The 16,112-nt window shown below is 51.8% G+C and overlaps 1 protein-coding gene across 2 annotated transcripts in view; it reads left to right on the forward strand.

Moving 5' to 3' along the window:
• Positions 1-16,112, forward strand: part of SOGA1 (suppressor of glucose, autophagy associated 1) — a 69,790-nt gene that overhangs the window by 40,069 nt on the left and 13,609 nt on the right. The window contains exons 5-13 of one of the 2 annotated variants that reach the window (XM_044263079.1): positions 18-1,196; positions 2,407-2,547; positions 4,781-4,906; positions 5,876-6,106; positions 9,436-9,540; positions 10,481-10,648; positions 12,065-12,316; positions 13,861-13,932; positions 15,377-15,447. In XM_044263079.1, coding sequence (XP_044119014.1) covers positions 18-1,196; positions 2,407-2,547; positions 4,781-4,906; positions 5,876-6,106; positions 9,436-9,540; positions 10,481-10,648; positions 12,065-12,316; positions 13,861-13,932; positions 15,377-15,447 — 2,345 coding nt within the window. The remainder of the gene's footprint in view (positions 1-17; positions 1,197-2,406; positions 2,548-4,780; positions 4,907-5,875; positions 6,107-9,435; positions 9,541-10,480; positions 10,649-12,064; positions 12,317-13,860; positions 13,933-15,376; positions 15,448-16,112) is intronic. The other variant, XM_044263080.1, reaches the window with a different exon arrangement.

A 16,112-nucleotide genomic window follows, 5' to 3' on the forward strand; every position in this document is an offset into this window, starting at 1 on the left:
TGTGCATCTGGCTGCAGGAGGACAGCGCGGACCTGAAGTGCCAGCTGCACTTTGCAAAGGAGGAGTCAGCCCTCATGTGTAAGAAGCTCAGCAAACTCGCCAAGGAGAACGACAGCATGAAGGAGGAGCTGCTCAAGTACCGCTCGCTCTTCGGGGACCTGGACGGCGCCCTGTCCGCCGAGGAGCTGGCGGACGCGCCCCACTCCCGGGAGACCGAGCTGAAGGTGCACCTGAAGCTGGTGGAGGAGGAAGCCAACCTACTGAGCCGCCGCATCGTGGAGCTGGAGGTGGAAAACCGAGGCCTGCGGGCAGAGATGGACGACATGAAGGATCACGGCGGCGGCTGCGGCGGCGAGGCCCGCCTGGCCCTCTCTGCGCTGGGCGGCGGCGAGTGCGGGGAGAGCCTGGCCGAGCTGCGGCGGCACCTGCAGTTCGTGGAGGAGGAGGCCGAGCTGCTGCGGCGCTCGTCGGCCGAGCTAGAGGACCAGAACAAGCTGCTGCTGACCGAGCTGGCCAAGTTCCGCGCGGAGCACGAGCTGGACGTGACGCTGTCGGAGGACAGCTGCTCCGTGCTCAGCGAGCCCTCGCAGGAGGAGCTGGCGGCCGCCAAGCTGCAGATCGGCGAGCTCAGCGGCAAGGTCAAGAAGCTGCAGTACGAGAACCGGGTGCTGCTCTCCAACCTCCAGCGCTGTGACCTCGCCTCCTGCCAGAGCACGCGGCCCATGCTGGAGACGGACGCCGAGGCCGGGGACTCTGCCCAGTGTGTGCCCGCGGCTCTTGGCGACGCCTCCGGCCCCCATGCTGCCCGGATCTGCAGGGCCCGGGAGGCCGAGGCGCTGCCTGGGCTGAGGGAACAGGCCGCGCTGGTCAGCAAGGCCATCGACGTCCTGGTGGCCGACGCCAACGGCTTCTCGGCTGGCCTCCGGCTCTGTCTGGACAACGAGTGTGCTGACTTTCGGCTGCACGAGGCCCCTGACAACAGCGAGGGTCCCAGGGATGCCAAGCTCATCCACGCCATCCTGGTGAGGCTGAGTCTGCTGCAGCAGGAGCTCAACGCCTTCACGCGCAAGGCGGATGCCGCCCTGGGGGGCTCTTCCAAGGAGCAACCAGAGCCCTTCTCATCGCTGCCTGCCTTGGGCTCCCAGGGGCCCTCCAAGGAGTTGCTTTTGGCCAAAGACCTTGGCTCCGACTTTCAGGTAAGATGTCCCAGTCACAGCCCCCGTTACTTCTTTTGTTAGAAATTTTTTGCCAAATCTATGCAGGACAGAGGGGCACATGGCATGCGAGTGTGCGGCTTACTGGATTTTCCTGAGGGGAGCACACCGGTGTCCTCATCACCCAGAACACGACCGTGTCACCATCACAAATGCCCTTTGAAGTCTTTCTGTACATGTCCTCTCGTGGGCTTGTTTCTTACCCAGATTGTTTTATGTGGTACCTGCTGTCACCACACAACTGATTTTTCTTGTGTAATGTGTCTAGTGGTTTGTGCGCTTACACTGCCGTATTTATTGGTCATGTACTTTTTTGTGCTTGGAGCTGGAGCAAAACCAGACCTGATTCCTGTCCTCTGGTCCCTGTCATCTAGTGGGGAAGAAAGATGTACATCAAGATGTCAGGCCACTGGAATGTGAAATGACAAATGGATAGGAGGGCTCTCAGGGAAGGACACTTGGTTCTGTGAACAAGGAACCTGACCTCGTCTTCAGGTCAGGGAAGGCCTCTGATGTGAGCTGAGATCATAAGGGTTGATTAGCAGGGAAGAGACTTGTAAACAGAGCAGCCCGTGCGAAGGCATCATGGCCGAAAGGAGCATGGTGTGCCTGTGGGCAAAGGGAAGGAGGGTGGCTGGCTGGGTTATGAGAGCATTTCATCCTGAGAGCAGTGGGAGGGGTCTAACCACATCTGACATTCTTGTCAGAAAGCTTGCTTTCTGACAACAACACGGTGTAGTTGTGCCATAATTTCTTTAATCTGTGCCCTGCTGATCTGGCTTGATCTTACTTTTTTAAGCAAGTAGAAACCACCCCACCCACCCCCACCCCCCGCCCAATGTTAGGTCTTCCCCCTGGTTCTTCCGGAGGTAGGAATGAGCTGAGGCTACTCATGTGGCAGGACTGTTGAGGCTGGCTCAGAAGGTTTGTGCACAAGACAGACATTCACGAGACCAGGATTCTCACCCACCACTTGGCTACTTATTCATCCTTTCAACAGAGACTCGCTCGCTGAGTAGTTGTAGGCCCGAGTCTGGGCTGCAGAGCTGAACCCACTGAGGCCCCAGCCCTCAAGTGGGTGGTCAGAGCCTCTTCTAGAGCCCAGGGCCTGGGGTGGGGGCTGCTTCTCGCACCCCCTGGGCCCCTCCCCATTGTTACCTTTGGTCTCTTCCGCCTGTGCCTCTGGGTGCAGCCACCTGACTTCAGGGATCTGCCAGAATGGGAGCCCAGGATACGAGAGCCCTTCCGCAGTGGTGACTTGGACTCCAAGCCCGACCCCAGCCGGAACTTCAGGCCTTACCGAGCTGAAGACAATGATTCCTACGCCTCTGAGGTGGGCCTAGGCCTGATGGAGTGAGGGGGAGGGCTGGAGGAGAGTGGCTGGGGCTTCCCAGAGGTGGGGCGATCTGTGGAGAAGCTTAGCTGGTGATGACGTGGGTTTTGAGTGTTCTGTGTGGTTCCACGCTTCCAGGCAGCAAGCTGAAAGGGAGACCAGGAAGTCTGGGCCTTGGCCTGATAAAAGGAAGCTTATAAACTCATTTGAAAGAATGGATTTTGTTTTGCTGTACTAAATTTCACAGGGAATTTGATGGTTTATGGCATTTAACGAAACCACTCATTTCTTTAGCGAGAGGGCAGCAGTCTTTATAGTCAGGCTGACTGCTTTTGTTCAAACTGTGCAACTACTATATACTGGCTGTGAGGTTGTAGACCAGTCAGTCACTTGACCTCTCTGATCTCTGTTTTCTCACCTTTATAATAAAGGTGATCCCTCAGAGAGCTGTTGAAGGGTTTAAATGCCTGAAAAGCCTTATTACAGCCTGATCCTTTTGGGTGAGGAAGAGGAGGATGACACATCTCAGGGCCTCAGGGGACCCACCAGTGTGGCTTTGTGGCCTTGGGCCTGTTCCCATTCTCTGGCTGCATCTTTCCCGGCTTGTAATGTGGGAGGATTCAAGTGGGTGGAGATTGTCGAATTTCTAGGATTCCCTCATCCTGAGCCCCCCTCCCCAGCCTTCTGAGTCTTCACCACCACTTCATAATGAACCTGAAGTAGGAAAAGCCTCCTGTGGTTGGGATGGAGCCTCCCTGTGACTCCTGAGCCATGGAGAACCTTGTGTGTGTCCCACGCTAAGCACCTTTTTCTTCTGAACATCCATGGGAAGGCAATTTTGTGGTCCCAGGAAGGCCAATCTGCAAGTGCCCAGGGGGAGAAATTCCCCTGGAAGCTGATGAATCAAACTAAGTGGTCTGAGCTTCCTAGCAGCCATGGCAAAAAGGGAAAAACCAAAACATAACATAAAATACTTAGTTCTCATTTTCTGAGAAAAGGAGATAGGCCAGCTCACCTGCATGCATTTGGTTATTGTTTCATTCAGCCACTCTTGACTGAGCAGTTACAACTTGCCAGGCTCTATGTTAGGCACCGAGTCCAAGAAGAACTCCACAAGAATGTTTCATATAAAATAGGCATACAAGATACACCTTAAGTCAGAGTGCCTTCCATAACCAAGTTTCCATGTTATTGGCCAGATAAAAAAAATTTTTTTTCCACAGAGGGACATCTTGCTGTGTCTGGGAAGGTTTGATGTAGGAGTAGCAGATGATATTTCCTTTTTTTTTTTTCCCTGCTTAACATGATAGCATAAGAATTTCCCTCTGTTACTAGAAATACTTCAAAAATTTTTAAATTGAAGCATAACACACATAGAAAAGCACTAGTAAGTGGACAGTTAGAATGACTTTCACGAACTGAACACTCCTTTGAAATCAGCGAGCACATTAAGAAGCAGAGCCTGACCTATCCTTGAAGCCTCCCTTCTGGTCCCCATCCAGTCATCATCCTGACTTCTAAAAGAATAGATTAGTTCTGCCTGTTTAGCTACAATACTTATAAACACAATTTCCCCTCAAAACCTAGAGCTTTGTCTTTTTCTTAAGATTTTATTATATGGACATTATAAGCAACAAAAAACTAGAGCGAAATCCCAAGGCAGCATTGCATGAAGATATATAGAAGGAAGTCAAGATCACAAGATTGTCAGTTAACCACTGTTCACATTTAAGTGTGTGTCCCCGTGTCCTTTCTGTTTTTCTATTGGGGGTATACATCCTTTTAAATTTTTTATTGAAGTATAATATAATGATATATATGCAATTAAGGACACTATCCTTAAGTGTACAGTTGAATGGACTTTTACGTATGCATAGACATGTTAACCACACCTATTAATCCCCTAATTTATCCAAATCGTTTCTAAATGTTTGTAGTTATAAACAATGAGACAATGAACATCTTTGCGAAGCCAACTTAGCTTTCTCAATATGTTATTTTCTTCCAATGCATTTCAAAGAGGGAAATTATCAAGGCTAAATTATAATAATAGCTAAATTTGAAGTGCACTGTTTTGCTTAATTGTCTGACAACCCCTTGAAGTAGGGCCAGCCACTGTGCCTGATTTGTACTCCAGGGACAGCTTGGACCCACTTAACTCTGGTCCTCTGACCACAGCTCTACCTCCCACCCCACTCTCTCCCTGTGTCTGTGTCCCTCATCCCTATCCCAGATCAAGGAGCTGCAGCTGGTGCTGGCTGAGGCCCATGACAGCCTCCGGGGCCTGCAGGAGCAGCTGTCCCAGGAGCGGCAGCTTCGGAAGGAGGAAGCCGACAACTTCAACCAGAAAATGGTCCAGGTGGGTGGTGCCCAGTGCCCCCCACCACCACCATACTGACTCCAGCATCTCTTCCCTGAACAGAAGGCAGAAACCTTAGGGCTCCACGGGTCTTCAGAAGGCAAGGGTATCGGGAAACTTGAGTCTCTTCGCCCTAGCTGTACTTGATCGTGCATCAGCTCTACTGGGCTGGAATCCTGGGCTTGTCATTGACGGCCTGTGTGACCTCAAGCCAATCCTGTCTTCTCTCTAGGCCTCAGTTTCCCACCTATGACATACGGCTCCCATCAGAACTGAAAACCTGTATCAGAAAGCCCAGAGGTCTGGCTGCTGATCCAGGCTGGTAGTCCTGCTAATAGAAAGCATGTATTAAGCCCTTACTGTATGTCAGGGCTGTGCCGTGCTCTTTTCACACATTATGTCCTTTAGTCCTCAGGATTTCCTCTGTGAGGTGTCCCCATTTTATAGATGGGGAGACTGATGCCCAGGGAGCTGAAGTGCTTGGCCCAGGTTGCATATCCAGGGTGAGACTCTAATCCCGGTCTCTGCTCTCTCAATCATGACCTTGCAATCCTTCCTCAGGATTTGCATCTTCTCTCTCCCGGCATGCCCTTGGTGCTCGACGTAAGGTCATGCCTTCCTGCTCTCCTTGCTCACCCACCCGGGTTCCTCATCAGATGTGAGAGTTCCCGTGAAACTTTGGCAGCCAGCATGTGCTCATTATGTGATGTCACGATTTTTACAGTGAGGCAGAGCCAGGTTCAAATCCCACTTCCCAGTGATCCGTAACTGATCGCTGTTGCTTTTATGAGTTTCTCTTCCCTGGAGTTTATCCCAATAGAATGAGCTGACGCTGGTAGAGCCTCTGGCAGGGATCACCAACAGGCACCTCCCAAACTTTCCTCTCTGTCTTTATCTGAGGCCCCGGAATGGGAAAGGGGAGTGCTGGGAAGGCCGCTGAGGGTGCTCACGCTCCTGTCCCCCTCCCAGCTGAAGGAGGACCAGCAGAGGGCGCTCCTGAGGCGGGAGTTTGAGCTGCAGAGTCTGAGCCTCCAGCGGAGGCTGGAGCAGAAATTCTGGAGCCAGGAGAAGAACATGCTGGTGCAGGAGTCCCAGCAGTTCAAGCACAACTTCCTACTGCTCTTCATGAAGCTCAGGTGGTTCCTCAAGCGTTGGCGGCAGGGCAAGATTTTGCCCAACGAGGGGGATGACTTCCTTGAGGTATGGTTCCCCTGGGGCTGGGACTAGGGCAGGGCTAGGGTGGGGAAGATGGGAGTAGATACCCAGGTGGCATTGACACAGTCCTGAGGCTCATCCCCAAGCCGTCAGCTTTCAGGCTTCCATCCCTGCATTCATTCACTCATTCAGCTTTTTGAGAACTAACTCTTTTTTTTTTTTTTTTTTTTTTAAAGATTTTATTTATTTATTTGACAGAGAGAGATCACAAGCAGGCAGATAGGCAGGCAGAGAGAGGGAGAGGAGGAAGCAGGCTCCCTGCAGAGCAGAGAGCCCGATGCGGGACTCGATCCCAGGACCCCGAGATCATGACCTGAGCCGAAGGCAGCGGCTTAACCCACTGAGCCACCCAGGCGCCCGAGAACTAACTCTTTACCAGACACTGTGGCTAGAGATACTGTGATGGAGACAGACGTGGTCCCTCCCCAAAGAGAGCTGATCGGTCTTTAACACCTCTCTAAAACTTGTTCATTTCCCTTTGCAATGAACCTCAGAGTCCTCAGCAGGCAACAGTAACTGGGTAAATTCAATAATCTAGTTTTGTTACTATGCCATTATGGGCCCATATAGTACATATTATTGTTTACTACTTTAAGGGATACATTGTATAGAGTAAAGTGCACACATCTTAAATGTACAGCTGATGAAGTTTTGTCATGTACATCTGTACATGACGCCTAACGACTAAGCCACCCAGGCCGCCTGATAAAATCTTTTTTAAAAAAAGAGATAGAAACATAATCAGGGCACCTGGATGGCTCAGTGGGTTAAGTGTCTGCCTTCAACTCAGGTCATGATCTCGGGGTCCTGGGATTGAGCCCCATGTCAGGCTCCCCGCTCAGTGAGAAGTCATCTTGTCCCTCACCCTCTGCCCCTCCCTGCCCCCACTCATGCTTGCTCCCTTTGTCTTAAATAAATAAATAAAATCTTTTAAAAAAGATGTAAGCATAACCACATACATTGGTAAAAAAGATACATACACGTGTATAAATATGATATAAGCACATACATGTAACTATATAGATAAACGATGTACATTCATACTAAAAAATATCTGTCCACACTTGCAGAATTTTACATGTGAAATGATAACTATACGTGTGAATGATAAAAAAAAAAATGCTCAGGCATTGAGTATGGTATTCTAGGTACTGTTTTAAGTACTCGAGGTAAATGATTGCATTTCATTTTTACAGATATGCTAAGATATGTAGATAATTATTGTTCCCATTCTACTGCAGATAAAGATCTTTGATTCCTTGCCTCAGTTCTGAAATCCAGAAGTTCTGAGAGAGCTGTGTTTGGTTTTATCTAAACTCAATTGGAAAAGATTGGCCTGACATTCATTTGGCAGTAAAACCTTTATTTATCCCATTTCCTGTTAATATTCATGTGTTTGTAGGGAAACATGAGTGTGCTTGAGCCTACAGTGTTACACCAGGCCCTGCTGGGGCAGTGATACCCTGTATAGTGTGGGTACCACATTGTCTTTCTAAATCCCCATGCATTTGGAATTCTCAGCACACCTGGCCCCGAGGATTTTGGAGGAAGAATCATGCACCTGTGTCTACAGACAACCATAGTCTGTATGTTTAGATACTCATGACCAGGGACAGAATTGGGGTGTTTATTCAGGCAGGCCATGTCCTTCTCCCCCACCATCCTCGGAGTACTTCCCAGTCTCAGTGTCTGCGCTGATATTAGAAACCCTTCTTCATTTGGTTTCTAGGACATCAAACTCTCTTGGGTTTCCTTCCACCTCACTGGTTGCTCTTTCTTGATCTCCTTGGCTGGATCCTCCTTTTCTCCTTGCCCTCTCTTAACATCAGAGTCCCCAAGGCTCAGCCCTTGGGCCACGTCTCTCCCTTACCGCCACCTGCCCCCTTGGGGAGCTTGTCCAGGTACATGGCTTAAATGGCCTTCCTTGCATGTTGTGACTCTATCCAGAATCTATCTAGAGTCTGACCCAGCTGCTCTGCCCTCCCTCCCGGCTGAGCCACCGTCACTTCTTGCCTGGATTTTCACTGTAGCCTCTTATGTGGTCTCCCTGCTCTGCACCCTTCTGCCAAGCACTTTGCATTCAGAAGGGTACGAGGAGGTACCCCAGGCGGCATGTACTGCATGTGGATGGCATCCCCTGGAGTTCTGTGTTGGGGGTTCTGTTGCTGCCCATTAAGCTCGGCAGCTGTGGCGATCCTGAGAAACCGCAAATAAGGTGGGCATCACTCCTCAGCTCACAGTCCTCCTCTGGCTCCCATTTTACCCAGAGCCGAAGCTGAAGTTCCTACAAGTCCCAGGTGTGGGCGACCAGCCCTGTTCCCCATACCTGTCTCACTTTCTCCGTGGCTCTCCTGCTTCCCTCACGCAGACATGTTCCCACCTCAGGACCTTTGCATCTGCTGTGCCCTTTCCCTGGAATTCTCAACCTGCAGGTGTTCACATGGCTCATTCTCTTCTTAGCTCTTTCAGGACTTTGCCCGAATACTAGTGTCTCTCTGAGGCCCTCCTTGACTACCCACATGCAGCACCCCCCACCCCCAGCTCCTTGGCTTGCTCTTGTGCCCTGTGGAGCTTTGCTGTGTGACATTCCAGACAGTTAATCCCATTTCATACACTGCACTTATTTGTTAGTTTTCTTGCTACTGGAATGGAAGCTAAAGGGGATAATGGTTTTTGTCCATCTTGCTCACTGGTGTATCCCCAGCTCTGAACACAGGGCCTGGTGCACGGTAGGTTTTCAATAACTCTTTGTTGAGCGAATGATGAATGAGTGCCCCAGTCAGAAGTTAGCTTCCTTCTGCTTCATTCCCACCCTGAACTAATACCCTGGCTTCCTTGGCTGGCTCTGGACTTCTCTGCAGAATCCATCAGCAGCAAACCCCTCCCAGGAAGGTTCCTTTGGTCCACTCAAACCTTTGGTTGCCATTTCTTTAATTATGGGGGTGCCCATGGCCCTTTTAGTCCTCCCGAAGGGCCTACCTGTTGACCCAGCCTGGCAACATGGTTATTTCTGAGGATGCCTCATGGCCCTTGGGGCACTAGAGTTGGTATGGGAGGACAGAGGGGCCTGCCTTTCCAGCTGTGCTCCTAGGCCTTGATGGTGCCCAGGAGCCAAAGTGAAAATCTGGGGAAATCAGTGTCCAACTAAAGTGCCTTTGGTCCACCCTGGACCATAAACCCCCATTCTTTCTTCCTGCCTGGCTGTGTTGTACCCTTTCCATCTGGGCCACTAGCCTGAATCCCCTCTCCTGATGGTCAGATTCTCAGGCATGACACCCTTCCAGCCCCTGTTGAATGTGGCTTTTTAAAAACAGGTAAATAGCATGAAGGAGCTGTACCTGCTAATGGAAGAAGAGGAATTAAACGCCCAGCATTCTGATAACAAGACCTGTGCAGGGGACAGCTGGACCCAAAACACGGTGCGTTCCCAGCCCAGTCCCAGTCCTGTCCTGCCCATGCTTCCTTTGTCTGTTTAACGATCGCTTCCTGCCTCCTTCCCTGACCTGTCTTGCATGGGGCACTGGAGCTGCGGAGGGCCATCACCTGGTTACTGGCCCCAGATACTTAGTGATATGGGGTTCAGAAGTCATCCAGGGCAGTGGACTGGGCGGTCACATGCAGGAGAGCTGTTAATTCTCTCCGGAGTGTAGGGGACAGTGTCACAGAGAAAGGGTAATAAGTGGCGGGTTTCCAAGGAGGAATGGGAGCTTGCATACTAGAGAGTGGGGAAAAGGCCCTTTTGGACCTAGAGAGCTGTGAGTACCGAGGTGTGGCAGTGTATTCTGGGATTGGCTGTGGCTTGGGATGCGTAGAGTGGGGGTAGGGACATCCAGTTGGGGTCATGTGAAGAGAGGCCTTGCGGTCTGGAGTCAGGAACCCTCAAATCAAGCCATGGGGCAGAGAGAGCGATAGAGTCGGGCCGCCAGGGTCATACACAGTGAACTTGGGTAGATGGGAGACAGGTCATGGGCCCAGGAGAGAGGATGGGGACTGAGTCAGGCCGTCAGAGAGGCTACATAGTTGGGATTCCCCATGTGGCCCACGGTGGGCCAGAGAGGCACATCTTGGGCAAGGATAAAGACCTGGGGCCTAGTCTGCAGAAGCTTGAAGAAGCCGGAGTCCATCGCACATTTAGGCTGAAAAATAATTGCTGTGTTTTGTTCATGTGAGGCTGGGGCACATATCAGCCTAGGAGGTGCCCAGGCCTGGGCTCAGCTGGGTGAGATGGCCTGGGGAGGCCCTGGGGTTTGCTTGAGACTGGGCAGAGTCCCAGGCTGGACTCTGAGTGAGTGTTCCCAGCCCAGGCTCCCCTTCCCACCCCTCTGAAGCTCCTGACCCAGGCCTTGCCCCTTTCTGCAGCCCAATGAGTATATCAAGACACTGGCCGACATGAAGGTGACGCTGAAGGAGCTGTGCTGGCTGCTGCGGGATGAACGCCGTGGTCTGACTGAGCTCCAGCAGCAGTTTGCCAAGGCCAAGGCCACCTGGGAGACAGAGCGGGCAGAGTTGAAGAGCCATACTGCTCAGGTGAGTCCCCTACCTGTCAGAGACATTGCCCTCTTTGCTCCTCCCTCTTCTAAGCCCCCATAGCTGTCAGACCTGGGAACACGATGCCCAAGCTGTGCTCCTAAGAAGCATAGGAACCCCTTCACTTCCTCTTGAGACCCAGAGAGGGCAAGAGACTTAACCTTGAAGCACATAGCAATGGTCCCAGAAACACTGGGGACTGGGAGTCACAGGTCCGAGGAAGGAATGTGAGGGACTGACAAATGGGCACGGGACATCATTGGCCCATCTGCTGCACCATGGGTTCCCAGGTGAGGCCAGGTGCTTTAATACCTGTCTGCACCTGGTGATGTCCTTCACATACATGGCCAGGCTTCTGCTGCCTGCAGTCCTTATTTGCTCCCCACCCCTTTGTCTCTTGCTAGCTGGCTTTGTTTTACTCCCACAACCCAGTGTGACCATGGGAACCTTAACAAGGAGCCCTGGAGGTGTGTGGTCTCTGCTGTGTGCGGTCTAAAAAGTGAGAGGGTGGGTTTCCACCCATTCAGAGAGGATGCCCTGACCATCACCAGCAACCCCCCTGCCTCAGCTCTTCAGGTCCCAGCTTTCCCCAAGCCTGTAACAAAACCAGCATGGAAAGGTTAAGTTTCTTTCCCACGGTCACCCCGCTAGTAAGTAGCAGACCTGACTTTTGCTCCCCAAACCTCTGCCCGTGTTGGCTTCTCATTACCATGATCCCAGCCTTCTTCCCAGGGCTTACAACCTTCTGGCTTCCCCATGTCACCCTCCTTTCCTCTGAATGTTCCTGCTGCTCCCCAAACCCCATCATTCCAGGTGTTTCCCCCCCTCCACTGGGAAGCTGACTGGCCCCTGTGGGGTTCATGGACCACAGCCTGGGGGATCTGGGGTACACTGATGCTTGAGGCTGCATGTTTACCTCCTCCCACCAGGCCATCACACTGGACTGATTCCTGCACACATTCATTGTGTGACTGTGGGTGCATGCACCCCCCCCCAACTGTAAACCCAAACCACTTGTGAGAGTTGATGAAATACGAGAAGCAATAACTAGGAAAGCCTCCCATTTTGTAGCTCTGTGACCTGGGACAAATAACTTAACCTTTTCGAGCCCCTTTCTCCTCTGCAAGGTATCGTAAAAGGTAGTTGTCTTGCTGAGATTTCAAGAGGATGCTGAGATAATGCTTGAGAAGGCCTTAGTGTGAGGAAAGAGCTCCTTGCGAGCCCTGATTGTGAGGAGGGCTTAGTTCTGCGTGGGGTCGTTCTAGCCAGTGAGGGGCCTTCCGAGCAAGAGCGCAGGCCCCCCTCCCCCGCCACCGCCCCCTGCTGGTGCCAGAGGGAAGGAAGGTGGCCGGATCAGGGCAGAGGGGAAGGGTCTCCTGGTCCCAGCCACCCAGTTTGCTTTTCCTTCTGCTGAAGATGGAGCTGAAGGCTGGCAAGGGGGCTGGGGAGCGGCCGGGGCCAGACTGGAAGGCCGCCCTCCAGAGGGAGCGTGAGGAGCAGCAGCACCTGCTGGCCGAGTCCTACAGCGCCGTCATGGAGCTGACACGGCAGCTGCAGATCAGCGAGCGCAACTGGAGCCAGGAGAAGCTGCAGCTGGTGGAGCGGCTGCAGGGTGAGAAGCAGCAGGTGGAGCAGCAGGTCAAGGAGCTGCAGAACCGCCTGAGCCAGGTGAGGCCTGCTACAGCCGCCATGGGGCTCCCTATGGGAGAGGTCTGGGGCTGGGTTCTCCTTCAGTTACAGCTGGATCCAGGCGCTCAGAGAATGCATGAGGTGCTAAGTCCATCTCTCTGTCAGTCTCTCAGGCTTGCTTTCCTCTGTGCTTTATTCATAAGCAAGCTGTCCTCAGATAGAGTTGCTGTTTTGTGCTTGAATCTTGCTGGCTTACCAAAGGCAACGGAAAGTTTCCCTTTTCCACAAGGCTGATTGGGCAGTATTAAGTCATGTGCCTACCCCGAGAGCCTACCAAACCCTGAAAATTTGGGAAAATTAGAGTCCTCTGGCCAAAAGAGGGGACATGGGGAAAAAGCCATCGTGGACTGTTACACCCTACCACGGTTCGCATCGTGTACCCAGCAGCCGCTTACCAAGCTGCTCTGCGCACTCTTTATTTTATTTTAATTAACATATAATGTATTATTTGCCCTAGGAGTACATGTTTGTGTATCATCAGTCTTACACATTTCACAGCACTCACCATAGCTCATACCCTCCCCAATGTCCATAACCCAGCCACCCTCTCCCTCACCCTCTTCAAGAACCCTCACTTTGTTTCGTGAGATTAAGAATCTCTTATGCTTGGTCTCCCTCTCCATTCCATCTTGTTTCATTTTTTCCCTCCCTACCCCCCATGATCCCCCCCGCCCTGCCTCTCAAATTCCTGTCCGAGAGAGCATATGAGAATTGCCTTTCTCTGATTGACTTATTTCGCTTGGCATAATACCCTCTAGTTTCAGCCACGTCATTGCAAATGGCAAGATTTTGTGCTTTTTGATGGCTGCATAGTATTCCTGTGTGTGTGTGTGTGTGTGTGTGTGTGTGTGTACCACATTTTCTTTATCCGTTCATCTGTTGATGGACATTTAGGTTCTTTCCAATAGAGTTGGCTATTGCACCACTCTTTATGTTGACTCTTTCTTGGTTTTACTTTTTCTTTTAATTACATAAATCAGGACTTCATCTTTATATAAGACCCAGTATGCAAAAGCATACTCCAGCCCATTCCTTCCCTTTCTTGCCACTTACAGAGATCGTTTTAATGTTTTGTCGATAACGTAATCATAAGATACATATCATTTGTACTTACTCGCCTCTTGCATAGAGAGCTGTTCAGGGCAGATTATAGAGGCCGGCCTCATTCCTAGTGATGGAGTCCCCACCCTGCTCGTTCAGCTGTGGCTTCTCTGACCTAGCCAGCCCAGGAACTGCAGCCATGAAGTAGCCCAGTAGTGACAGCGGGGACTGGAGCAGATGGGAGGGCATCCATAAGGATGCCTGTAAGTGATTACTTTCATGGTCATGTTTCCAAATGGTTCCAGATCCATCTTTTGGTGGCTCGGAGCTACTGCCTGCTGGGAAGATGGTTCCTCGTCCATAACTGGGTCATCCAGGCTACGAGCAGGCTACGAGCATAGCCTAGGGACTGGCCCTGCACAGAGCGAGGTCCCATTCGCCAGCCATGCCTGCCACTGACCCTCCTCTTTACCCTTGCCCAGCTGCAGAAGGCTGCTGAACCCTGGATCCTGAAGCACTCAGATTTGGAGAAGCAGGACAACAGCTGGAAAGAGGTAAGCAGGGTAGCAGGCTTTCCATGTTCTCTTGGCTCCTGGCCACACTGCCAGGTCCCTCACTTGGGGCGATCTGCCCCCCACCCAGGTCACCCCCTTACATTCCAGGCTCCTCAGTTCTGGGATCTCTACCCCATCGTTCCAGCCGATGGCTGGGGACTTGCAAGGAGCCCTCTGTCAGCTCTGTCCCTCCATGCCTGGGGTAGAGACCGGCTGTCTCTGTCTCCTTGGCCAGGTGCTTGCTCTCTCTTGGTTTTAGCTGTGCCTTTCTAAAAAGCCAGGCCTCTGAATAGCTGTGTGGTCTTGAGGGAGTCACTCTACTCTGGGCTCCAGTGGCCTCCGTGGTAAAATGAGAATCACATTCTCATTTAGAACACCCTCTCTGTGGAGACTGGTTAGGTCACTTTGGTGAAATTTGCTCCTAAGCTTCGGGGGCCTTATCCATTACAGTAACATTCTCAGTAACCAAACAGTGACCATAGCGGCACAGCCCGAGGGAGTAAGGAGATTTGGTTGCAAGCCACAAACACTAACTGTGGGGAACTGAGGCATGAGAGGATTTAATGGGGGCTCAAGAGGGCTGGTGGTGCAGGTTCAGAAAAACAGGTGCAAGTCCCAGGAGACCTGCTCTGGAACGAAGGGGAAGACAAGCCCTGAGCAGGAATCTTTTTTTTTTTTTTTTATATAGAGATTTTATTTATTTATTTGACAGAGAGAGATCACAAGTATGCAGAGAGGCAGGCAGAGAGAGAGAGAGGAGAAAGCAGGCTCCCTGCTGAGCAGACAGCCCGATGCGGGACTCGATCCCAGGACCCTGAGATCATGACCTGAGCCGAAGGCAGCGGCTTAACCCACTGAGCCACCCAGGCGCCCCTTGAGCAGGAATCTTGAGGTCACTGCTCTCACGGCCAATTGAACTGTGGCCATTGCCTGCTTTCTTGATGCCACCACATTCAGAAAAACTTTAAAAAATACTCTTTCCAGGGTGCCTGGGTGGCTCAGTCATTAAGCATCTGCCTTCGGCTCCAGTCGTGATCCCAGGGTCCTGGGATCGGCCCCACCTTGGGCTCCCTGCTCCGCAGGAAGCTCGCTTCTCCTTCTCCTACTCCCCCTGTTAATAGTTCCTCTCTCCCCATCTCTCTCTCTCTCTCTTTCTCTGTGTCAAATAAATAAATAAATAAATAAATAATAAAAAGCCTCTTTCCTTGGGGTTTTCTCTTGGAGCTCTGATTGGCCAAGCTTGGATCACATACCTATGGAGGGAGTGTTAGACCCACTATTGCCAGAAACTGACCAGGAGGCTTTCCAGATTGGTGCTGACATCACTCCTGTTCTGTAAGAGGAGACTCGGGCATGGGATCCCAGGTCGTCTTGCACTGACTTCTTGTCCCCTTCCCTTGGCGCACTGGTGGCCGGAACTCACCCTTACTCTCTTCCTTGACAGACACAGAATGAGAAGATTCTGGACAAGGAGGCAGTTTCTGAAGCTGATCTTGGGGGCACCGCCTTAAAAAGGTGCTGGCATCCCCTCCCCCTGCCCTGCCCTGCAGCCCCTCCCCTGCCCCGTCCTTCAGATGCTTCTCCCTGCTCCACCCCTTTGCTTGTCTTTTTTCCCTCAGCCACCCTCCCCTCCCCCCTCCCCCCCACCCCCCTGGTGCCCACCATGACGTCTCAGTAGAGCTGGGAACATTGGGATATGGTTTCTGTGGAACCAAAGCCACTCGGGAGCCAGGAAGCTAGGGAAAATGAGAATTCCAGCCTATGATTTTTCTTGTTTGATAGTGGACATGCATGAAAACCCGGGGCCGCGTATATCCTAGCTTTGAAAGTAACTGTTCATCTCCTCTTATGGTTCCTTCTCCCCATAACTGGAGTTAGAGGAATCAGGCTGGGCTTCCATTCTGGGATTACTGTGCAGCTTCCTCTGGGCCCGGCCCTGTGCTATGGTCATGGAGACCCTGAGGCTGTTGGGGACATGTCTGCACTCTTAGGAAACCCATGAATAGGACAAGGGCAACAGAATCCCATCAGAGCTGTCAGAGCAACTTCATGCCAGGTGGTCTGGGGTAGGAGGGTAAATTCTGGAGTCAGAGGGCGGGGTATGAACTCCCATTCTGCCATTTTCTAGAGTCGTGTGACATTGGCTGATATTTGCCATCTGTCTCTAGTGGGGATAATAG

Source organism: Neovison vison, chromosome 8, assembly GCF_020171115.1.
Source record: "Neovison vison isolate M4711 chromosome 8, ASM_NN_V1, whole genome shotgun sequence".
NCBI classification, from domain to species: Eukaryota; Metazoa; Chordata; class Mammalia; order Carnivora; family Mustelidae; genus Neogale; species Neogale vison.